The 24580-nt window shown below is 38.5% G+C and overlaps 1 protein-coding gene across 11 annotated transcripts in view; it reads right to left on the bottom strand.

Moving 5' to 3' along the window:
• Positions 1 to 24580, bottom strand: part of HSPG2 (heparan sulfate proteoglycan 2) — a 2126006-nt gene that overhangs the window by 1429220 nt on the left and 672206 nt on the right. For all 11 annotated transcript variants that reach the window (XM_044063227.1, XM_044063230.1, XM_044063231.1 and 8 more), the window contains 4 exons: positions 22148 to 22267; positions 17282 to 17413; positions 5852 to 5996; positions 1702 to 1853 (listed from right to left, as the gene is read on the bottom strand). In XM_044063227.1, coding sequence (XP_043919162.1) covers positions 1702 to 1853; positions 5852 to 5996; positions 17282 to 17413; positions 22148 to 22267 — 549 coding nt within the window. The remainder of the gene's footprint in view (positions 1 to 1701; positions 1854 to 5851; positions 5997 to 17281; positions 17414 to 22147; positions 22268 to 24580) is intronic.

The following is a 24580-nucleotide window of genomic DNA, read 5'->3' as shown; positions in this document are numbered from 1 at the left end:
CATCTAATTCTGTACTATCCCGAGAAAACCCCCAACCTGACTGGCATGCTGAACTTCTACAATTCAAACAGACAACTTCGGTCCAACAACAAAGCCTTAATCAAAACCATCACATGCAAAAACAACTCTGGGGAAATCACTATTTGCCCATGAAATAACAAAAATATGGGACAACCTTCCCCCTGACCTCAGACTACAAAACTCCACACCCTCCTTCAAAAGCCTACTTAAAACATACCTCTTCACCAACCATCTATGCAACTGTAATTGACCCCCTGAAGCCTCGTCCACTTACTGTTTCTATACCCCATCTGTCCTGGACAACACAAACAACCATCTACCTATACATATCCCTATGTGAGCAATAACTTATATATGAGTGTATGTACGTGTGTGTGTGTGTGTGTGTGTGTGTGTGTGTGTGTGTGTGTGTGTGTGTGTGTGTGTGTGTGTATATATATATATATATATATATATATATATATATATACATGTAAATATATGTGTGTGCATGTGTGTGTGTGTGTGTGTGTGCATATATATATATATATATATATATATATATATATATATATATGTGTGTGTGTGTGTGTAAGTATGTATACTCTTACATGTATATTTGCTTGACTATATTTATGGAAAATTTAAACCTTTATATACTCTTATTCAATTATCTTGCAATGCTCTACCAGGTTCTTATCTACTCTCATTGTATATTCTGTACACTTGTACTTTGAACCAAAAGGGGGAATATCCTCTTATTGTATACTAACGGCTGTAAAGTTTGCAATCTGTATGCTACTACTCTGTAATGTCTCTTTTGTAAATTTTTCTTTTCTCTGTAAACTTATGGAGTTTTTCTCCTCAGGACTCTGCTGAAAACAGATGCTTGTTGTCCAGTCGGACTATCCTGGCAAACAAATGTTAAATAAATAAATAAAATAAATAAAATTTATTCAAACATACCAAAAGTTGGTCATGAGTAACTTGCAGTATACATACAACTATTACATGAGAATTAATAACTTATTCTAGAATGTCACGCAGCACAATTTTTAGGCAGCTTATAGTGCCGTAGGCAAGGCGTCATTTATTGGCAACCTGCGTATGTTGACATACTTGACTTGTCAGATGATGGACAGGGAAACCCAGTTGGTGACAGCTAGCTTTCCTCTGTGGGAGAGGGCTATGATGGGGAACAGTTGAGGACAAGTATGATGTAACTCTATTTACTTGTTGTCTTATACAAAAAACAGCACATACATGCATAATAGAGACCAATACAATGGCATTAGAAAAAAGAATTTCTATGGAAGAAGTTAAAATGGGGAATCAAAAGTAGGCTGCTCATCACCCCAGAAATTAAACTGTACATCACAGTAGCCATCGTCGAAGTAAACTATGGGGACCAAATGCCCTTCAGTTTGGGCATACAAGGGTTTGGGTCCCTGCCTGTACCCCTGTACTCTACATGATAATGCATCAATAATCATTAAAGAAGCTCCTATTATGCAATCTATAACTGGTATGAGTGAGGAAGGAACATTCTAGACTGATGAGCTGAAGGAGACGTTGCTAAGGAAATGGATCTGGGATGTTAGAGGGAGGAGGCTATGTTGACCCTCTGATAAAAACTTTGAAAATTTCAGAATATAAGAACTTAAACCTTATTAAAGCTGGATAGTCCATTTGTTTACTTACCAGTATTCTGTTTCAGCACCAAGACCCCATCTGGTATGCCGAACACCATGCCTTTGGCATTCATGGCTTCACATGTGTATGCTCCTTGGTCAGCTTCTTTTACATCTCGGATAATTAGTGTCCCACGACCACCTTCACTTGTCATAGATACCCTTTAAAAGAAGTAAAAATTATTTAATACAGTACTAGTTTTTTTAAACAAAGAAAAGAGCACAATTGATAGCTAGATAGACAGACAGATCATCATCATCTTTCGGCTGTTCCCGTTAGGGGTCGCCACAGCGGATCATCTGTTTCCATTTCTTCCTGTCCTCTGCATCTTGCTCTGTCACACCAACCACCTGCATGTCCTCTCTCACCACATCCATAAACCTTATCTTATCCTGTTACTTGGCAGCTTCATCCTTAGCATCTTTTTCCCAATATTCTTTGCATCCCTACTCAGCAAATGTCCAAACCAACGTAATCTTGCCTCTCTGGCTTTGTCTCCAAACCTTCCAACCTGGGCTGACCCTCTAATATACTTATTCCTAATCCTGTCCACCCTCGTCACACCCGGTGCAAATCTTAACATCTTTAACTCTGCCACGTCAAGCTCTGACTCCTGCCTTTTTGTCAATGCCACTGTCTCCAACCCAGATACATAGAATATTTTAATTTGATTTCTGGGATAATAAAAAGATTCACAAAAGGCCAATTTCAGAATTTTGGGCTCAAAGAAACCTAAAGAAGTAGGGCAGTACGGTTTCATACCATTTTTTGTTGTTGTTGTCATACAGATGATAAAAGAGCATAATTAAACCAGCTTGCAGCTATGAAATACTGTAGACAGTAGTGTTAGGAACTTACCATAAATGCAAATGCTCAGAAATGTTTACTGCTGTAGCAGTGATCACACTTAGGACTTTTGTCACAGATGGCCTGAAGTTTAACCCAACTTCCACATCTTTTCACCCCTCCCCTTCTAGGTCAGGGGTCACTCTTCCACCTGGATGCCAACACATCTGTAGTATAATAGGAACTTTCACATGTGTCACCTTCAGTTCTTGCTCCTTACAGCTTCAGGTGTCTGGGTAAGACTAAGGAATGAGCTGCCCAGGGGCAATATACACCCAATAATGGCAGTCCAACCAGAAGGAACCCTAAAGTTGTCTCTCCAGATACTAGATTAACCTGAGAAGGAGAGGTGTCTTGTATGATTCCCAGGTGTCAACTGAATCCCCACACCCTCCAATCCTCATTCTGATACTGGTGCATTATGACACTTTGCTGTTGCTATACCCCAGCTGTCTACTGAATTCCCCCACCCTTCAATTCCTGTACTGATTTCGGTGATGATATGGCACTTTACAGTTGATATATTCCTGGTGTCTAGTGATTTCCCTCACCTCCTGATTCTTGTACCACGGTCATGTCTGGTAGTTGAATATGGCCAACTACTGTGCCATGGTGGGGCCAGCTGTGCTGATTTACAAGGCTGAACGATTTCTCGAATTGCTTGGCATGTAGATGCCTTGTTGGAGGCAGTTCCAGTGGAGAGAGCACATGGCTAATTATTATCAGCCTCTCCCCTAGACTGCCTCTTTAACATTCAGCAGGATCACAGAGCCAGCCCTACAAGGCGATGCAAGTCTTCATGCTACAGTGTCAAGCAGTACAGTGCTAGCGCTCTGGTAAAATATCCAAAGGTTCCATCACACCCTCTATTATATTTTGTACCTCTACAGATATAATATACCTTTCAGACACTTTCAGCTATTAACTAATCCTGTAGATCAAAAACATATTTGTATATCATTTTGTCTGTTGAAAGAATTGTTGTTCTATTTAAACAATTAAATAAAAAACTAAGATATTTCTCTCTCTATATAAAGGCTAAACCCTCACTCCCCAGCAGCAGACTTGGTGACTGTCACTCATAATGCTTGGTCCAATAATGTGTGCCTGTTTCTTCAGCTAATCCATGACTACAGTATAAACTGCTGGCTAAGTATATACAGTTTTGCCATTGCAGTCTTTTCCTGAACACCCACCCTCCACTGGGGTTCACTGTTGCAGAAGACCTAGCTATTTAACTCGACCCAGATAGGCAAGTTGTACAGGCTGCCCACTCCCACCCCTTCAAGATAGCTCATCAGCACCGGGGTCACTAGTTAATCCTTGGTCATCCAGGTCACAGACAATCATCACCCCTTTAGTCCATGGAGCCAATCCCAGTGCAAACTCTAACCAGGAGAATGAGCCCTTTCAGTGAAGGCTTTCTCTAATGGATGGAAAGACTGCGGGCATCATCCTGTGGAACAGTATCTAATGCGTACATGGTATGGAAGCTTCTCTCCATAAATCCTTCTCTTTGTTTAGTGCCCTTCATGAACTTTGAACCAAAGGTACCATAATTACTACCAATAGCTAGTTCATCCCTTCCTCTTTTTTTCTAGTGACTTGGGGGATGATTTTGCTCTGTAGTCATCATTACAGACTGATGACTTTAATGTACTGCCCTGTGCATGTCTCTCTCTTCCTTCTGCATACTGTGGTTATGAAGTGGTCAAAATGTTTGACTTAACATATTTATGAATTCCTAAATTGACTGCTCTTCTAATTCAGACTCAATATGACTACAAAAGGCCATTATCCCCTCAGTTCATCCTCTGACATTTGAACTGGGATATTATCTGAAACCAAGTTATTAGCAGTATGGGAACACACCCAGCAATGTACTAACATGGGTGACATATTTGAAACTGAAAACAGGACTTACTCATCATACCTCATCAATTGATCATTCACTGGTAGTAGGTTTTGAACTGACAGACTAACAGTTCACCGGGGGGGACTGAAGAATCAAACTCTACATGTGAACAAAGTTAAAATTCCAGGACTCATGCTGTAAAGATAATTGAAACAAATCAGTGCTATCAGCACAGTCCTAAGACAGGCTGACATGAGCAGTGCAGCAACAAATCGGTGAGTACTCCACCCACAATACTAACAGTACAACAACAGATCAGTGAGTATTCCATTCACTGCACTAACAGGACAGCGACAGATCGGTGAGTATTCCACCCATAGTACTAACAGTACAGCATCAGTTTAGCAAGTATTCCACCCACAATACTAGCAGTACAGCAACAGATCAGTGAGTATTTCACCCTCTGTACTAACAGTACAGTGAAAGATTGGTGAGTACTTCAGCCATAGTACTAAAAGTACAGCATCAGATCAGTGAGTATTCCACCCTCTGTACTAACAGTACAGCGATAGATTGGTGAGTACTTCAGCCATAGTACTAAAAGTACAGCATCAGATCAGTGAGTACTCCACCCACAGTACTAAAAGTACAGCAACGGATTGGTAAGTACTCCATCCACAGTACTAACAGGACATCAACAGATCAGTGAGTACTCCACCCATAGTACTAACAGTACTGTAACAGATCACTGAGTATTCCACCTATAATTATTAATAGTACAGCAACAGATGGCTGAGGACTCCATCTACAGTACTAACAGTACAGCAACAGATCAGTCAGTATTCCACTCACAGTAATAACAGTACAGCAACAGAGCAGTTAGTACTCCACCCACAGTACTAACAGTACAGCAACAAATAGAGTACTCCACCCACAGTTTTGACAGTAAAGCAATAGATCACTGAGTGCTCCACCCACCGTACTGACAGTACAGCAACAGATGGGTGAGTACTCCACCCACAGTAGTAGTTTTCACAAAAATACTGACACACTACTTATGTACTAATGCAAGCTTTCAGCAGTAAAATCCATATCACTGACATCAGTTTTGCTATCCTATATCATAACAACCTTCTCTATTGTCCTCAGAACTTGTAACCCACATAACAGCTCTAAATTATTTTTGCACTCCAAGATAATCTCAGACTTAATGTTTTGTAGGTGGGGATGAAAGTAATCTGCTTATATAGTATGAATTCCAACTTCTCAGTCTAGGAAATAATGTAATTACGACAAGTGCTGCACGACTAAATACAGTAGAAGGTACATTCAATCTGATCTATATGTAACTGCATTTTATCTTTACATTTTTCATATGCTAACTGTGATATATAGACTCTGCTTCTAATAGGATGTCACTGTCATGGGGTACTTCTACAAATTTTACACATTCCTTACCTGCCACTGACAGGAATGTGTCCCCAATTCAGCCTCCAGGTAATAAGTGGTACAGGAACTCCAATAGCCACGCAGTTGAACTGCACAGTCTCACCTCGAGATGCCATAATTGTTTCCTCTGGGGGAGTGACCACCTGTGGTGGAGCTGTGGAACACAAGCAGAAACATAGTGTACATTATTAAGCAGAACAGGAGGAAAACACCCCTCAGACATGCACGATGACTATGTTGTCACAAATGAGCCACTCAGTGGACATTTAGTTATAGCAATAAAGGAGGTCCCATTAATGGTATGTCATCCTGACAAACCCAAACTGACAAGGCAGCATAAACAAAAAATTAAAGTGAACTCAAACCTACTTTTCTCCTTTGATATTGAAGTAAAATAGTATTTATCACCTTTACTGTACAGTTCAACATGAACCACTAACCAATTTACTTATTTATTTATTTATTTATTTATTTACATTTGTTGATCAGGACTGTCCGACTGGACGTAGGTCCATTTTCAGCAGAGGCCCGGGGAAAAAAGCTCCACAGTTAAAATATATAGACAGTAGTTACATTGGATTTACATAGCAATTAACAATTTGATTAACACAGCAATTAACAATTACAAACATAGTTACAGATGAAGAACATAGTACATCAGTAGACAACTAGAATCTTTACCTCCGAAGTACATAACAGACATTAACAATTGTTACAATAAGAAGTTCCTGCTGTATAATAAGTAGTAGGCTTATGAGCATCCAAGCTTGCTATAATCAAGGTAGTTAGTGGAGTGGAAAGAAAGGTAGTGGGTGGATGGGGTGAGTGATATTAGAGTGGGAGTTGCAAGGGCATAGCCAGCATGTTTTTAGGTGTGCTTTTAGTAAAGTTTTGAAGTGGGTGCATGATGGTACGGAGGTAATTGTGGGCGGGAGGGAGTTCCATAATTTGGGTATGGCGCAAGAGAATAGTGCTTCACCAGCAGAGTTATTGGCTTTAGTGATCTGCAAGTGATTTTTGTTGCTGGATCTTAGTGGTCTAGTGGTGCGATAGGGTTGCAATAGATTCTGGAGGGATGGGACATTTAGTGGATGGTACACTAGTTTGTGGGGGAGTGTGAGTTGATACCATTGAAGGAGGTGAGGGAGTTCAAGCCAGCCCAGTTCAGCAAGTGAGAGACAGTGGTGATTATGGTAGGATGGCCCTGTGGCGAATTTGGCGATTTTGTTGTAGCAGGTCTCTAGCTTGTTTAGATCGCATTGCCTTAGGTTGGTATATATTGGAGAGGCATAAATTAGGGTGGATATAAGGTGGGAATTTGCTACTGAAATATTTGCTGCTTTGGTGAGACGTTGCTTATTTCTGTAAAACGATCCTAGTTTTTTGTGGACTTTTTTATGGTAATGGATATGTGAATGTCAAATTTTAGTTTATTGTCTATGTCCACTCCTAGCAATTTGGTGTGTTCTGTTGGGTGTATAGTGGTGTTGTCTTTTGCTGTGATGTTAAAGTGAGAGTTGTTTTGAGTATGTTTGGTGGGTTGGAAGATGAGTAGTTTAGTTTTGTTTGGGTTGAGTATTAATTGGGCATCGGATAACCAAGTTTCAACAGAGGAAAAGGCTTCCTGTGTGACTTTTTGTAGTTTGGGTAGGGACTGAGTTGAGCAGATGACGGTTGAGTCATCTGCATATTGTATGAGTGTGCCATGTTTGGTGGCAGAGGCTAGATTATTGGTGAATATAGAGAAGAGTAGGGGTCCAAGGATGAATCCTTGGGGAACACCAATAGAGACAGGTAGTTGGGGAGATATGTCATTCTGCCATACAATGGATTGTTGGTGGTCAGACAGGTAACTCTGAAACCAGTTGGTGACTTGATTGAGAGAAGGAGATGAGTTGTTTGTGTGGGACCATGTCAAATACTTTAGATAGGTCTAGGAAAGTAGCAGAGGAGAGATAGCCATTGTTTTTATGCTGAAGAATAGTGTTAGTAAAGGAGAGTAAGGCAGTGGTGGTGCTATGGTTTCGTCGGAAACCATGCTGAGTATTGGAAAGGAGGTTGTTAGTAAGGAGGTAGTCTGAGACCAATACTGTCCCTACTAACCAAAAGACTCAAAAAGATTCAAAAGAAACATTACTGTCATTTAGGAAACACAAGTGCTACCTAAACAAAATTTTGAGTGTCAGCTCTTTTACAGGAAAAAGAAACAAACACAAAAAGACAAGATATGATAGGTATTAAAGAATAAAGAATAACTATAGCACAAAAGTAACTATCTGGGTAGCTGATAAACATGCTTGTACTCTATTTATATATATTGGACAACACTGACTACTAGATGATTAACACATGAAAAGAAAAGCAGACGATACACAGAGGTGAGATTAGATGATATTGCACATAAGGAAGTGATTGGAATTGCACTTGAATGAGAATATATTAATTTTAATATGTAGTAAATAGAATTACTGTACAAAAAAGGAAAAGAATGAGAGTGTAACAATCTATTATAGTTTTAATACATCTGGATTTATATCTACATTAATGAGTCTTACTGCAGTTGGATAAAAACTGTTCATGAGTCTGGAGGTCCTGCAGTGGATACTCCATAATCTTCTACCAGATGCAAGTTTAGTGAACCAACCATACGCTGGATGAGAAGTTTCACTCAGTATTTTGCGGGACCTATTTTTACATAGGTTCACAGGTTCATAGTTTTGTACTAAGCTAACTGCCCTTGTGAGCCATTTTAAGCTTAGCCAATTATCCCTTGTGAGACTCAAACCCTGCACCTTGTGTTTGTAAGGCAAACACCTTAGCCATTAAAAGAGCTCCTGTAAGGTAGGAAGACCTCAAGGCTCCATTAAACCTTATAATTACATGGAGGTAACTCAAGTAAAACATCCATGGAAGAAGACAATGGATACAGTGTTTAGAGGTTTAGTTTGTAAAAACATGTGAGAGACATTACCCAGTACTTAAGTTATCAGAATAAGTATTAAAAAACATTTCAGCTACAGGCACTGTACATTTTGCATATTAAATGGGAGGAGATTACCTTGTATTATGTTTTACTAAATGATTATGAACATTATAAAAACATATTATTACTTGTTCCATTCTCAAAGATCTACAAACATGAGGCATTCCATCCACAATACATTCAGAGAAAATATTATATTACTTTAATGCTGCTACTTTATTTTTACTTTGCAGACTCAGGACCTGCATTTATGGGCAGCGGTGGTGCAGCAGTCAGCGTTGTCGCCTCACAGCAAGAGGTTCTCCGGTACGATTCTCGGCTGGACCGCCTTCTGTGCGGAGTCTGCATGTCCTCCCTGCGGTCGAGTGAATTTAAAGACATGCAGGTAGGTGTGTGCATGCGTGGGTGTGCCTTCTTTGAAGGTTGGGTGCCGGCCTGGCAACTCGACACTGTAAAAAAGTTCACTACCAATCATTAGCAGACCGGAGTTCCGCTGTGGCAACCCCTAACTGGGAAAAGCAGAAAGACAGTTTAGACTCAGAGTCGGCATGCTGAGTGTTGTTTAATGGAAAAGTGGTTTGAGTGTTGTTTAATGGAAAAGTGAAACAACCACACAGTACTGGAATCGCATTCAAAGTTTTACAGGTCGCCAAATTAAAAGAAAGGAAACACTCCTGATTTTACCCTGTGAGTAGTTCATTTTCTGCTACTATATACATTCTTTTAGACAGCCAGTATCACCCAGAATTATACCTTAGGATTCACTCCTAGGTCACCTAATTTATTACATTTTTTGTGAAAGATTCTGCCACTTCTAAAGTTATAACCCATGGGGACCACAACTACAATTTCTTCCTGGTCTAGGTGTTCAGTCACCCAAAAAACTAGATACGCTATGGCGATACTTTTATTAGCTGCAGGTGGTGGTCACTATTGATATGACGCCCTGACCCCACGTGCAAACGGGAACACTCATTGCAACTTTTACTGGTCTACCTGCAGTCCATAGTCTTGTTTATTTTGAGTTTTATTTATTTATCTTATTTTACATTTCTTTACCAGGATGGTCCGACTGGGACAGTGACCATTTTCAGCAGAGGCCTGGGGAGAAAAGCTCCAGTCTAAGCTTACATACAAAATTATCACATCAAGTAATAGAAATTATAAACAAAATTGACAAAAAATGAGTGTTAACACATTTACAGGATAAAAATGTAAAAACAAAAATATATATATAGTATCAAACAGAACAAGACTTTAAACACTTGAATATAGACAAATATATGGTTGAACTTATACATGTGGAGGAACATAACATTAGTTAGGAAATTGAGTAGGGAGAATCACTTAGGCAAAGTAGTGCATAGTTAGTAATACTTCCATGGTGAGAGTTGCAGCTAGGAATGTAACTACTTATAGAGAAGTAGTATTGTTAGAAGGGATATGTTAACAGAGTGAGTATGTACAGCCAAATTGTATAAGTAGTGCTAAGTTAATAATTAACCTGGAGTGTTACATGGGCAAAGCCAAAATTCAAATAAGTGTCTTTTGAGAGATATTTTGAAATGATTTAAGATTGCTTATGGATCTAGTACTATGTGGAAGGGTATTCCAATTTTTGGCAACAAAGTTAGAGTAAAGAGAGTTGCCTGCTGTACTGGATACTTTGGTTACTTGGCTAAGTCTTTGTTAGATGATCGAAGAGTATGAATGTTAGAATAGGGTTGCAGAAGATTTTTTTATGGAAGGTATGTTGTCAGATTGTGCATTACTTTGTGAGCTATTATTAAATGGTTATAGTTCATAACATAAGACAGTTCCAACCAAGAAAGATTTTTGAGGCATTGACAGTGATGGGTTGAATGTGTGGAATCTGTTGCAAATTTGGCAATCTTATTGTAACATGATTCTAATTTTCTTAGTTCTGACTTTTTGCGGTTGGTAAGTATGGGGGATGTATACAAGAGTGAGGAGAGAAGATGGGTTCTCACTATGGCTGTTCTTACAACATCTGTTAAGAATTTTTTTATTTCTATACATTGTTCCCATTTTCTTGTAAACCTTTTTGATTGTGTTACAAATGTGTATGCCGTATTTTAGTCTAATGTCAATTATGATGACTAATAGTTTTTTGGGGGGGAATCTGGGAAAATCCTAGTATTATTACTGGCAGTGATATAAAAGTTAGCTGTTAGGTTAGTAGGTTTAGATGGATGAAAGATCATATAGTTTTATTAGGGTTGAGAATGAGTTGTGAGTTTGCTAGCCACATTTCAATATCAGCGAAGGCTTTTTGTGTGACTGTAAGAAGTTGAGTTATTGTGGATGCTGCACATATGAGGGTTGAATCATCTGCGTATTGTATGATAGATGCTTGACAAGAGGCAGTATTAAGATCATTTATGAATATGCTGAAGAGGAGGGGCCCTAGGATTGAACCCTGAGGGAATGAATTGGGGAAGGGAATTGAATAAAATTAATTCTGTAATTTTCTGTAACACTGACGTACAAACAAAAGGCCACACTGTACTGTTTAGCAGACCATTTGAATACAGGCATCCTGGTCACTTGCCTGGTCAGGGCACAGTAAAGGGAGTAAATTAATTGGAAAGAAAGGGAAGGTGTGACCACCACCTGGCATAAAGACTGGCACAATAATTATGTGGATGTACTTGAATAAATGCTCGAGGTGCAACAGCCAAATGGTTGATTACATGCAAATGTATATGTTCTTCCCTAGGACCGAAGGCTATCCGTCATTCTAAAATAAAAACCTATTGTATGACCAGCAATAACCTCTAATGAATAACTGTTCTGAGGTCAGTGTTACTTAAAATGTATACAGTGATGCTCAACATGTTATTGGATATCTAGACCATCATGAAAACTTATTTCCATGTGGCATTTTTTAAGTTAGTTGTAGCCACAAGCTGTAAAGGAATCTGCAAGACAGATGTTTGGGACATGTTTCATCACAAAGGAGAATGCAACAGGATCTTGATAAATCCTTTTAAAATGCTGTTGCCAAGCAAATAAAACTCTCTCTGATTGCAAAATTCAGGTTTAATGCAGCTGTGTTCTGCATTTTAAAGCTTGAAGATCTTGGACTTAAGGGCTGTCACAGCTGTAATGACTGGCGAAAAGCATAAGCATGCCAACTGCATTTTATCTTTCAGAAAATAAGCTTAGTTCAAAGAATACAGACATGTTTTTCCACTGCTTTTTTGAAAAAAAAAAAAAAGAAATAGCTATGTACTTCATTTGTCAGCTTCAACAATCTCAATGTTAGCTTCTTTGAATAAAAAAAGTGTGAAGTACATTCAGAGAACACAATAAGAGACTGTGGGTTCTAGTTAAATACCAGGCTAGAAGTCATACCAGAAACTTTGGCAGCTATATGTAACACAAAGGGTGAGACTGGGTCATTGTCCCCAAAATAGATTTATCAAATGCATTGTCGGTGTAACACCAAAACTGCATCTGTTTAATCTGTTTTCTTGTAGGAGTAAAGCCCCCATGCAGACATCATCTGCCTTTAGTCCTATACTACTATTAATGGGAGTCAGTTCAACACAAACCAGTAAGGAGAAAATCTTCCCTGCAGTGACATATTCAGATGAATCTGTGCTTTTCACTTAACTGCTCAAAAAAGACAATTTGCACAGCTAGCTCTGGAAGAATTAACTAACTCCTCCATGTATTTATGTGTATGCATGTGGTTAGTGTTTAAAATTATAAAGTAAGTAATGGTGAATGACTGATATCAGTTGCTACTCAGAATCTGCAAACACAAATTAAGAGCCTCCCATCAAGCCTGTTGGCTGAATTATTCCTTTTGTTGATAAAGTCAAGCTGTCCTAATTTTCTTTGCAATTAGACAATGCTGTGGGGACAGAAAATTGTATACTGCCCTAAAACAGAGATAACAAGTCACATTTCAATAGGCTGTGGTCCAGAGCAACATCAGATGCAGTCACTGACCCCAAATATTCAGCATGACTGCACCAGCCTGGAACTTGGAAATTCACGGAGGCCAACTCAGTGTTAAGAGTTCAAAAGTTCTTTGTCAAGCTATTTAAAAGCTATCAGAACATATTTCAGACTATAACATAAATAACCTCCTTCAAGTTAAGAAAAACATTCAGACTCCCACTTTACTATAAAAATGACCCTCCGCCTCCCTATAAAAACAAGAATTATAAATCAACAAAATAAATATTAAATTATATGATTAATTATTATTAATAATATTAGCAAATTATATTATCAACAGTAAATTTCACAGTAGTCCATTGGTACGGGGGCAGACTGTCAGCCTGCAACACGTTTGGTTAGCTTCTTGGGTCTGAGAGGCAAGCTGGGAGAAGGAAGTTAGTGACCAATGATAGGATCATTTTGTTCCTGGACAGGATGCTGGTCATTTTACTGCTGAACTGTCATTTATTAGAAGCCAAAAGAAGGAACAGCAGTAGAAACCTGAATTAGGCTCACTAGCTGTCCCAGTAAAGTGACATGCTTCCCAATAAGACATGCCCCATTGTCAAGGACTTGGAAGAGCATTGTAATGGGAAAAAGCACTACAAATGAAATAGGTGAGTCTAAATTCCTACAATGATCTGTCCTTACCCCCCACTATTAATACACACAAGTCTAAGTAACATGGCATAATGAGGAGCGCTTAGTAAGCAGGATTAGTAAAGGAAAAGAACTGTGACCGTAATTTAGAAATGCTTTACAGACTGATATTATGTTTTTGTCTTATACTTGGATTATATTTTTGTCTAAGTCACTAGATGAGGGACCTAAAAATGTGTGTGTGTGTGTGTGTGTGTGTGTGTGTGTGTGTGTGTGTGTGTGTGTGTGTGTGTAAGTAGTAAGTCATATTACCTCATTTTCTGTTTGTATTAGCTGCACTATCCTTTTGTCCTTATTCAACTTGTGGGGAAAACATCACTATCTGCCATACATCTTGTATGTAGAAGGTATTTCATACTTTTTTTTAAAGTCGTGCTGTTTTTATTGATGATATTTTGACATATGCTTTGTTTTTTTTATTGTAATTTGCTTTAATACAAAATATTTGTGAAAAAAGAAAGAATTATACAACCTCAGCTAAAGAACCTGCTTAGAAAAAAATAGAATTAATGGTGGCATAAACAGGATTTCGTAACTGACTTCTGTAGGTCAACTGGCCAAATCATACTACTACAGCTCCACCCAACAAACAGTTCTTAGACAGTTTTGAGAAAAGGGAAGACACAAGTGACCAGTCAAGAAGTGGTAGTGTTAGACAGCAGAAAGGGTGGACAGTAGGTTCATCTATGGGTATGATGCTGCTGGTTGCAGTACATCTGTCAGCTGAGAGGGGGAAGGATTAAATAGCATCCCAAAATATTGGAAGAGTGCCAAGGATAACCACACAGAACACACTACTCTCTCCTCCTTGTATCTTTTCAGAAAGAGGTCTCTACATTTGGGTTTCACTTTGCCCGGAGCATTCCTAGATCAGAGCAATGAACAAATCACACTGGCCTTGGAGTTTTCACATATCACTGTAGTGCCAAATAAAAAACAAATAAAATATTAACACATATAAATGAGACATCAGGAATGAGAAAAAAAAAAACAAGAAAATGTTAGGGTTCATGTACATGGGGGTCCAGGTTTATTTTGAGAGTGTGCAGTCAGAAGAAGGAATAAGAAACATGAAATTCATATAACACATGTAAATATGGGTAGAATAATGGCTGAACAAAAAATTATAGCATGACGCACACAACAGCACACACTGCATTACAAACTTAACATTACAAAAGAGAATACACTCTCCTGACATTAAAATATAACTTGCTTCACATGTGTGGCAACCTTAGCATTAAAAAATCAGTTGGGGTGAAACTGCAGGGGGCACAGCCAAGCTAATACATTTTAGTGCTATCTTGCAGGACATGGGGTAAAGATTAAGGTGTCCACTGTTATAATATCTTTCAATACTATAGTTGTGGAGACTTAAATACATCCTAATCTTCTGTCATACATCTGTAAAGTTAGAACTTTTAAAGGGTACAGTAAGTTGGGCAAGCAGACTGGCCTTCTGTATCTTTTCAGCAACAATCTAGGCCATAAGCAACATGATATAAAGTGATGACATGGAATTCTTCTTCATAGAGTACATATGCTGGGTGGCAGTTTTCTGATACCTTCTGTCACTTCTGACTTCCTTCCTGGAAGGCCTAGTTGAACAAAAAGGATTCACCACACTTCTAAACACTAAAGCAAAACACACTTTTTGCTAATCTAGAAAATAATGATTTGACATCTTTTATTACTTACAAAGATACATAAATTTATACTTGCCAAAATTACTAGGATCTCCCTAATTCCCTTGATGCAGTGCTATTTGTTTCCTGGTTTACTATGATAAGATACTCAGTACTACTAGAGACCTGACATTATGAAATCATATTGTTCATAACCATTAAAGGTCTTTCTTCCCCGAATTTTGCAATAATGTGCAGAATTAAGGGATACTGGTAAAGCATATGAAAATTTTCCTTGCAAATAGCAGAGAATGTATGCACTGTTATTTCTTTCTGCTGAACATAGCATAAAAGGAAAAAACACTATGCTCTCCTAAGTAACAAACAGCTTGGTCTCCATAATGTCCCACCTCTGAAAGATCCAGGTTTGTATACACCTCCCAAATCCTCAACTCCAGGAAGAGACTGGAGAGGTGGCTCCAATAGTCCACCAGCATGTCTCCCATCATTCGGGAAGTAAACTCTTGGAGAATGTGTTTGGTGTGTACTGCTCACTACCAAATAGACACTTCCTTTTTGTCCAGAGGGATGACCAAATATCCAGTTGGTTGTTTACAGTACATGGTGCACTGCTTATTAGAATGAATCAAGAGGGTTAAAGAAGCAGATTTTTCTCTGAAACTCCAACTGGTTGATATATAACCCCCCTTATTAGATGGCATTGCCCTTGAACCACAGATGAGCTCTCCAACCCACTGGCAAGCCATTCAGCATCAAGACCTTCAATGTGTTTGGCTGAGAGAAAGGGGCACTCATCTTCGAGTCCACGGGAATTATCTATGAGTCCAGGCCTATTCAGCACGAGCCTGACATCAAGATAAGATTATGAGAATGTGATGACTCTGTGGCCAATGACACCTCACAGCCCACTGCAACTCCCAAATCATCAGAGATGAAAGCAGCACCATGAAGACTGTAGCACCCATAGGACAGAAAGATACATGAGGATCTAAGTCTGGACCACCTCTTGTGCTCTCATCCACAATTCTAAGACCATGGCTTCCTAGGCTCTCTCTGGGGTTGGCAGGAAAGGCTGACACTGCATAGGATTACAGATGACCTGTCTCAGTATAACATAATGCCAAGCGATGGTCACACAGATGAATACACTCCAGGAATACTACAGGGTGTCCCTACAAGGCCTACATGAAAACCCTGAGCTGTATCTCATTGGTGATCTTCACTATGATCACCTACAACCATACCTGTCATCCTCTTAGTGCACGAAATCTGGATAAAGTCTGACAAACTGAGCCCAAAAATAGGTATAGATTTTTAATATCGCGCCTATAAACTTTGAAAGTTACTAGAGTAATAGGGTTTGTGCTAACATACATTTTCTGAAGGATTTGAAGTCTGAAATTCAAATTTAATTCATTATTTAGTGACTTCAATCCTCAGATCATCCCAGTGATTTGCCAAAAAAACACAAATTTTATGAGAAATAGACCAAAAATATGAGGCAAAAATCTGGTCATTCTGTGAAAATCTGGACAGTTGAGAGCTATGCCTTTATTGGGTTCTCCTCACCTTTTGGTCTTAAGTTCCCCTGGATCCACAGACTGGTTTACTCATTCCATAAAGGAGTAATGGTTGTGCATCACACCCTCCAGCCAAGCCAACTATAGAGCAGGGCCACAACTTTTAATCAAGTCCTACCATCAGCTTCATCTCTCCACAGTATACAACACGTAGTGACAACAGTGTAGGAGCAGTGCTAAGTGCTACCATAACTATGGCTACTGTGAATGTCTGTCAGCATGCATCCACTCAGAGGGGTGCTTGCTAGACAATGTATCCACCTTCAGATAGAGAAGAGCTAGCCACTAACCATTCCAAACCTCAGCTACCTAAAAGAATCCAGGCTGCACGATTCACAGACAGGAACTCTCTGTCTGTAACTATCAGCCAAGTAGATGTGTATACATTTTTACATGCAACTATCATATTTTACATTCTGAGACTTATATTTTGGACATGCACATCACATATTATTTTTTCTGTTATAAACAATAAAATGTATTACAGTAAAATAATCTTGTTAGATATCAATTAAGATTTCAGGAAACTGCTGACCTGTCATGGGCACAAGCGGCTTCATAAATGCGTTTTCAGTGAAACAGAGACACTACTTACTGCAGCCAATTTCATCAGAACGATCTAGACAATCAGGCTCATCATCGCAGTGATAACTGGCTGGAATGCACTGCTGAGTCGACATACAGGTGAACTGCTCTGGAGCACATGTATCTCCTGGGCCCTTGGTAGCTACAGTAAAAGTAATATTATTAATAAAAAATAATATTATTGCATATACCTGTAAACTGTGCTGTGCTGTCTCTTACTATTTAATCCAAAAATGTTTACGTTGTTTTGTATAGCTACAAGTTAAAATCTGTCCTTTTTTTGTAAGTTTAGTTATAGATGCCTAATAAGTAATATTTTCAGCAGTGCCATAAACCCAAACACCATGCCCTTCCCAAACAAGCAAAACATCATCTTTGCCTGATATTTCATTTTGTCTCAGGCAGATACATTAATTTGTGGTGCAGTAGTGTTGCTATGGCTGCTTGAACATCTATCATAATTTAAGTGCTACAGAAAAGTAGTGTTACTCTTTATTTTTTAATACTTACTAGCCTATTTGAGCTGCTAGCTACAGATGAACTTAGTTTCCCACACTGCCCATGTGCAAACTAATCGTCTTGATATGTGTGTGTGTGTGTGTGTGTGTGTGTGTGTGTGTGTGTGTGTGTGTCTGCATGTGTTGCCCGCTTTGCTGCCCTCCTCCCCAAGTTCCCATGATCCCTGACTCATCCAATTTATAACACTCTAAACTCTACCCAGAGCATCCACCCCTTCAATCCTTCCATTAAAGTTAAATTATATCTGCTACGTAAAAGATGGTTAACCTCAGCCATCCCCAGTAACCACACTACATGTACTCTGACAAACATTTGCTAAATAGACTGTTCTCATAGTCTACTTAACACATACATAACCAGTAAACCATTCATAACTATGCAATAACATACTGATTATAACTATAACAGTAGCCTATACAGACTTTCAGTTCTCTCATCCTAATACATCAGAAACTTCAATGAAAAATAAACTAGCCCCCTCCACACATTGCAACTTTCAATTATCTCTTTTCTAATCCAAGTTTGCTCCTTTCTAATATCTAACATTGTATCCTACTACACTATAAACTTACATAGTCCATTCACTCTTTACTACTCCCTCAAAAATACCATTAAAAACTTGCCTCCTCCCTTTAAATGCCCCTTGTTTACATTTACTTTACCTATTATTAAATCATCAACAATTTCCTCCTTCTTTATTTAATTTTTTACCACGATGCGCCTGATACGTCTTATTGTTTTCCTTTTTACAACTATTTACTTTATCCTCCTATCATCCACCCATTCACCCTCAGCCTTCACCAATGAAACCCTATTAGTACTCACATCAGCTATACTTGCATCTTCCTCCTTTTCTTTCATTTCTCCAAGATCTTTACATCACCGTTTAACATTTCATCCACCGCAGACACATTAGCAACAAAGACAGTTACACTCTTACAACACTTATGTTTACACTACTTCACCTCATAAACATATTCGATTATTATTAACTGGGGGTTCATCCTAACCCAGGGACCTTCTCTCAAGATAATACTACAGCTCCTCCATCCCCATCATCCAACTCAGAGACTTTCAGCAATTGCTATTCTAGTTCGTATTCATGTTCTTAAAAATCTAAAGTTAAACATTCATAGCATGTGCATAAAATACCCTTAACTTAATGCTTGGACTCACCAATATTTAACTGACATTCTCATATTAACTGAAATCTGGCTAAATCCATCAATATCTAATGAGGAACCCTGCCCACAGATTATAGCACTGTCCAACCAGATTGCCCCAACAAAACAGCAGGAAGTATAGCAACTTGTGTACTGAAACAACACAGATATACACTTATACACAAGACCTTCCTCATTTCTCAAGCACAGAATTGTTCATGTGAACTCAACTTGACATCAAAAATGATATGCATAATTGCACTTCATGTCCATTCTGGCCAAAAATGCAACATGCCTGTACTCAGAAACATTCTATCTTGGAAGTCGTCTAACACATCTCTAGAAATAATCATAGAATGAGACATGAAAATTAACTGGAACTCTTGTATTCTCAACACCTCTACTAGTGAAGCCTCTCCCACATGTCTTTTAATTTCTGTATTTTTTTTTTTTTTAATTTCTCACAGCTAATCTACACTCACACAAGAATCAATAGTGCTTCAAACACTAAAACAATTCTTGAATGGATCCTAAAACACAATCCTGATAATACAATGCAGTTTAGTACTTTCACTACCCTATCTTCGCCATTCATACAAAATCTGCTTCACATAAACCAGCCCTATACCAACTTGTCAGGAATCTCTCCAATTTTAACAGACAGATTACAGGAAGCACTTAGGTTTTACAATTGGAACGCCTTAAAAATCCAACCCTTAATGACACTATAGAACATTTTAATCAGGTATTCCTAAACATTCTTAGTGCACATCCCTCAAGCAAATGAAAATACGTGAAATTAAACCCTGCCATATGGTTATCTTTAGCGACAAAAAACTTGTGCAACAAAAAGACAAGACCTGGTGCTCCTAGCAAGCCAACAAAACTAATTTAACCATCAAAACATATTGCCATCTCAAAAGCATTATTAAAATCCTAGGTTCATATTGGCAAGAAAATGTTATTTCATCTACCATCAAGATATGAATAATAAATCTACTAAACATTTTATTCAGCAGTACCCCAAGTAGTAAAACCAGGCAAATTTTTCCCACCAAACCCTTGGCCTAATGACTCCTATACAAGACAGCTTGAGCTTTCAATTCCCACTTTACTAAGGTACTCCTCTGACGCCATTTCTGGCCTTTAACTCAACACCTGTTCTACACTCTTACTCAGTAGCAAAATCAACTCCTTCATGATTTAACCCATTCTAACCTCAAAAGTATGGTTCTATCTTTCCAAACTGAAAATTACCACAATAGTCCCTGAAAGCTTATCTGCTGAATACCTCAAAATAGCTGTAAACATTACAGTGTATCCCACATTAATCCTCATTAAATGATCAATACAATAATTTTTTGTACCTTACTGCTGGAAGCAATTATACATCCTTCCCTTACAAAAGGTGGAAATAGTACAAGTCTCTCTAGTTTCAGACCAGTTGCTATCGTCTGCCCTCTACTGACATTCTCAAAAAATGTATCAATTTCTAACTACAGCAATATCATCTGTCTAAGAACCTACTCTCTCATTCTCAGTGGGATTTCTCTCTTTTCACAGGTTCAGAGGTTCATGGAAGGTTACTAGGCTAATGCCCCTAGAGCCCTTACATATTTGTCCCGAGTTGCTCCAATTGACGGTGGTTAGGTGAGTGAAGTTCGCAGAGATAAAGGTCTATAGTAGTTAATACTGACTTCCTCTGTCCAGGAAGGACATGGGCACCACCCCAGGAGTGAATCTGTGGTCACTCATCCATTGATCCAGGTTTGCTTTGAGGAGGGTCAGGAAAGGTACAGACTCAGCATTAACAGAGTTTTAGAAAACCTACATATGCATAGAAATAACAACTAGCTGGTGTCTGCAGTCTTTGTTGACTTATGAAAAGCATGTGATATGGTCTCGCATCATAAACTTATCCAGAGACTGTCTCAACTCAACCTTTTCTCTTTCTTCTCCCCAACGTGGTTCAGCTCCTACCTCAGCAACAGGCAAAAAGTGCTAATTACATCCACATTACTGTCTTTCTCAGCTGATCCAAGGATCTTTTTTCAGCAGCAACTCAGGCTGGTGGTGGTGGCAAGTGCAAACAGCATAAAAGGCACAAAATATAAAGAATGCAAGCAAGCGCAATAAATAAATATATATGTAAGTAGAATAGAAGCTGCTTATACATAACGAATAATCATTTCACACTTGGTCACACAGAATGAAGTAGCTTCAGAGTTTTGACTGATATAAGAACAGCTGAGGTTCAAACTATATTAAAAATGTAATAAAAATTAAAAAATGAACAGGACCAAAAGAAAATACAGAAGAGGGGCAAGCAAACTTTATTCTAGTAAATGTAAATGTGTTAACCCCTCCATTTCTTTGCAAATCGTGTTGAAAAAAGAATTAGAATTGTAATAATATACCTGCATATACAAATTATATAACAATTTTAACTCTCACTTCCCGAGGAGAGATAATAAGGCTAGTGCATGGCATATTAAGGTACTACTGGAGAAGATGTGATTTAATTTAAGAAGTGATACGTACATGCATATACAAATTATATAACAATTTTAACTCTCACTTCCCGAGGAGAGATAATAAGGCTAGTGGATGGCATATTAAGGTACTACTGGAGAAGATGTGATTTAATTTAAGGAGTGATACGTGACAATGAGTTTATGCACTTACATTTATCCAAGCAAAAGCAACATTAGATGCCAATTCAGTCTTGATAACAATTAACAGCTGTTACTGTTGTTAAACATCCCATGTTAGAAATATTATGAAGTTAAAGACTAACTTAAAAAGATAGGAAAATGGTAACTGCTGACTGGCCAAAGGAATTAAAACAGTGAGCAAAAACATAGGCCATTAACAAAAGTGCACTATGTACAAATAGGAATAAATGACCATACTAACAACAAATACAGCTAATCACAGACTACTGTCATGCAGCAAATCTTTGAATAATGGCAGATAAATTACTTACTGAAAGGGTGTATGATACTTTTACTAACTGAAAACACACAAACAGAACATTAGGGGTTGCAATAACCTATTCAAATTAATGCCCTTTTTCTGAAGTAAAGGATACATGCTAATGGAAGTGTGCTATGACCTCCAAACCCTCATACCTCTTATGAACACACCCTTCCATTTTGTACAACTCAATTACATGGGGAAGTATGGGAACTTACGGCAATATTCCTCATCGGAGTTATCTCCACAATCATCATCTCCATCACAGCGCCACAGTTTAAGGGCACAACGTCCGTTCCGACACTTCATCTCATTGGGCTCACATGGCGAAGATGTGCCTGAAAATATAACAGACACTGTTAAAATTGTAATCCACAAATCAACAGAGTTCATAATCCCAGGTAATTCCACTTTATCCCACCAGTCAGAAATACACATTTTACAGACACAGTTTAAACACCTTGAAACTTTGAAAACAAAGCTTATCTTAAAAAATAACAAGCACTGTCCTCTGACTTCAGTTGAGGCATATTAGAAATTCATATTTTTCTACAGGTGCTTTTTTTTTTCCCATAGATTCATAGGTTAGTACTAAGCTAACTGCCCTTGCAAGCCATTTTAAGCCTAGTCAATTATCCCTTGTGAGACTCAAACCCTGCACCTTGTGTTTGTAAGGCAAACACCTTAACCATTAGGCCACCCTCCCAACCCCTCTGCTTGTCACCCAGCCAGCCTAACTCTTTTGAAACTGCACCTCTTTGGTCTCTCGTGATGGGGAATTCCTAGATCCACAGAGACAAGATTAATCTGGAGCGCTATCATTCAGGTAGACATCAGGGAGTTTTTGCTCTCACTGACATCTCAGCAATGAGGGAATTTGTGTAAGTTCCTAAGCCCAGCCCAGGGAAGTGGGGCAGGTTACCTATATCACTATAGGAACTAATGCCATCCCTTTGTGAGTACATGCTTCAGTGCACACACTAATTAGAGCTACCACCAGATAGTGGTTTAGTGAGGCATATTTATTTAATGTATTTTACTTTATTTTACATGTGTTTATCGGGAGGGTCTGACTAGGTGAAGAGCCCATTTTCAGCTGAGGCCCGGGACAAAAGCTTGACATAGAGTATGCCAGAAAAATACAAGAATACAGGAATACAAAAATACAAAATACAAAAATGCAAAAAATACAAAACAAACAAAAGTTACAAAAGTACACAAAAAATACAAAATATTACAGAATGCCAAAAACTACAGGAGACAATGAAGCAGAATCAGTCTATACTTACAGAAATGCAAAAGTATCAAATACAGTAAGAGTACTGGGTGCAACGAATACATGGGTGTAGGCAACACACAGAGTACATACAGTTATACAAGTAGGCAGTATGTAAGAGATTGAGAAATGGTCCATGATAGTATGTTCAATAACGTGGTACATGACAGGATAACATTGTAAATACAGTAGTAATGTCTTCCAGTCTAGAGACTTAAAAAAGAAGGGTAATTTACAAACATATCAAGACTACTTTTTCCTGCTTGGTTGCTCTATTCATAGAACCATATCAGTAACAGTATTTCAGGAGGAGTCTTGAGAGGCTTTAGTTCTGTTTGGACTGCTGAATGCTAACCACCCGTGGAAAGCTAAGATGTCATGAGAGTTTTGATCTTGGGGTCACACTGAAAAATACAGTTAGGAAGAAAATGAGATGAAATAAGTTTACAGTCTAGAAAACCTGGTAGGTTTGGGAGACATTACATTGACAGGAGGTTATGGCAGTACTAGGAGGGTAGGAAGGGTGGGGATTATAGGGTAATCCAGAGGAAATACAGGAGCAGAGACATTTTTTTCCTGAGGTGGTCATGGAGGAGCAGTTGGAATTTGTGCGTGTTATTGATATTTAGAATTTGTTGAGGGATGGTGTTCCAGATTTTGGATATTTCATGTGAATATAGAGCTTCTCCTGAGGAATTACTCAGTTTAGTGACTTTTAGTAATGATTTTTCAGAGGATATTAGAGTTCTGTTGCATATGGTTGTACTAGGTTTTAGAGTGCTGGGCAGTTTTCGGGTTGGAATACATTAGAGTGGGCAATAGTTAGTTGGTATGCATAGAGTAGGTGGAGTAGTTCAATCAAGTTTAGCTCCCATAAGGCAGTGCAGCTGTGTGTTCTACTGGGATGATTAAGGGCAAATCTGGCTAGTTTATTACAGCAGGTCTCTAGTTTGGTAAAGTCTTATTTTCTAACGTTAGTAAGGGTGGGTGAGGCATACAGAAGGGTAGAGAGGAGATGTGTTCTGTCTATGGCATATCTGGTGGTGTTGATTAAAAATGGTTTGGCTCTGTAGAGAGATCCAAGTTTGATGTGCAGCTTTTTAATGGTTAAAGTCAAATGTGTATCAAATTTTAGGGTGTTGTCAGTTTTATGTGTTCATCTGGGTCTATTCTGGTTTTGTTTAAGGAGTAGATAGTAAATGGGGGTTGATTTCCTTGAGTTATGCTTCCAGTAAAGACTATTAGCTTTGTTTTGTATGGGTTGAGTATTAGTTGGTAGTCTGAGAGATATTTCTCGATGTCTAGAAAGGATCTTTATGCTGCTTCAAGAAGTTCAGAGAGGAATGGGGCTGAATATATCAGGTAGGAATCATCT

The sequence above is a fragment of the Protopterus annectens genome, chromosome 2.part1, assembly GCF_019279795.1.
Source record: "Protopterus annectens isolate FY-2018-M chromosome 2.part1, PAN1.0, whole genome shotgun sequence".
Taxonomy (NCBI): Eukaryota; Metazoa; Chordata; order Ceratodontiformes; family Protopteridae; genus Protopterus; species Protopterus annectens.
The sequence above is the reverse complement of the archived record's forward strand: the minus strand, read 5'-3'. Positions and strand labels throughout refer to the sequence as shown.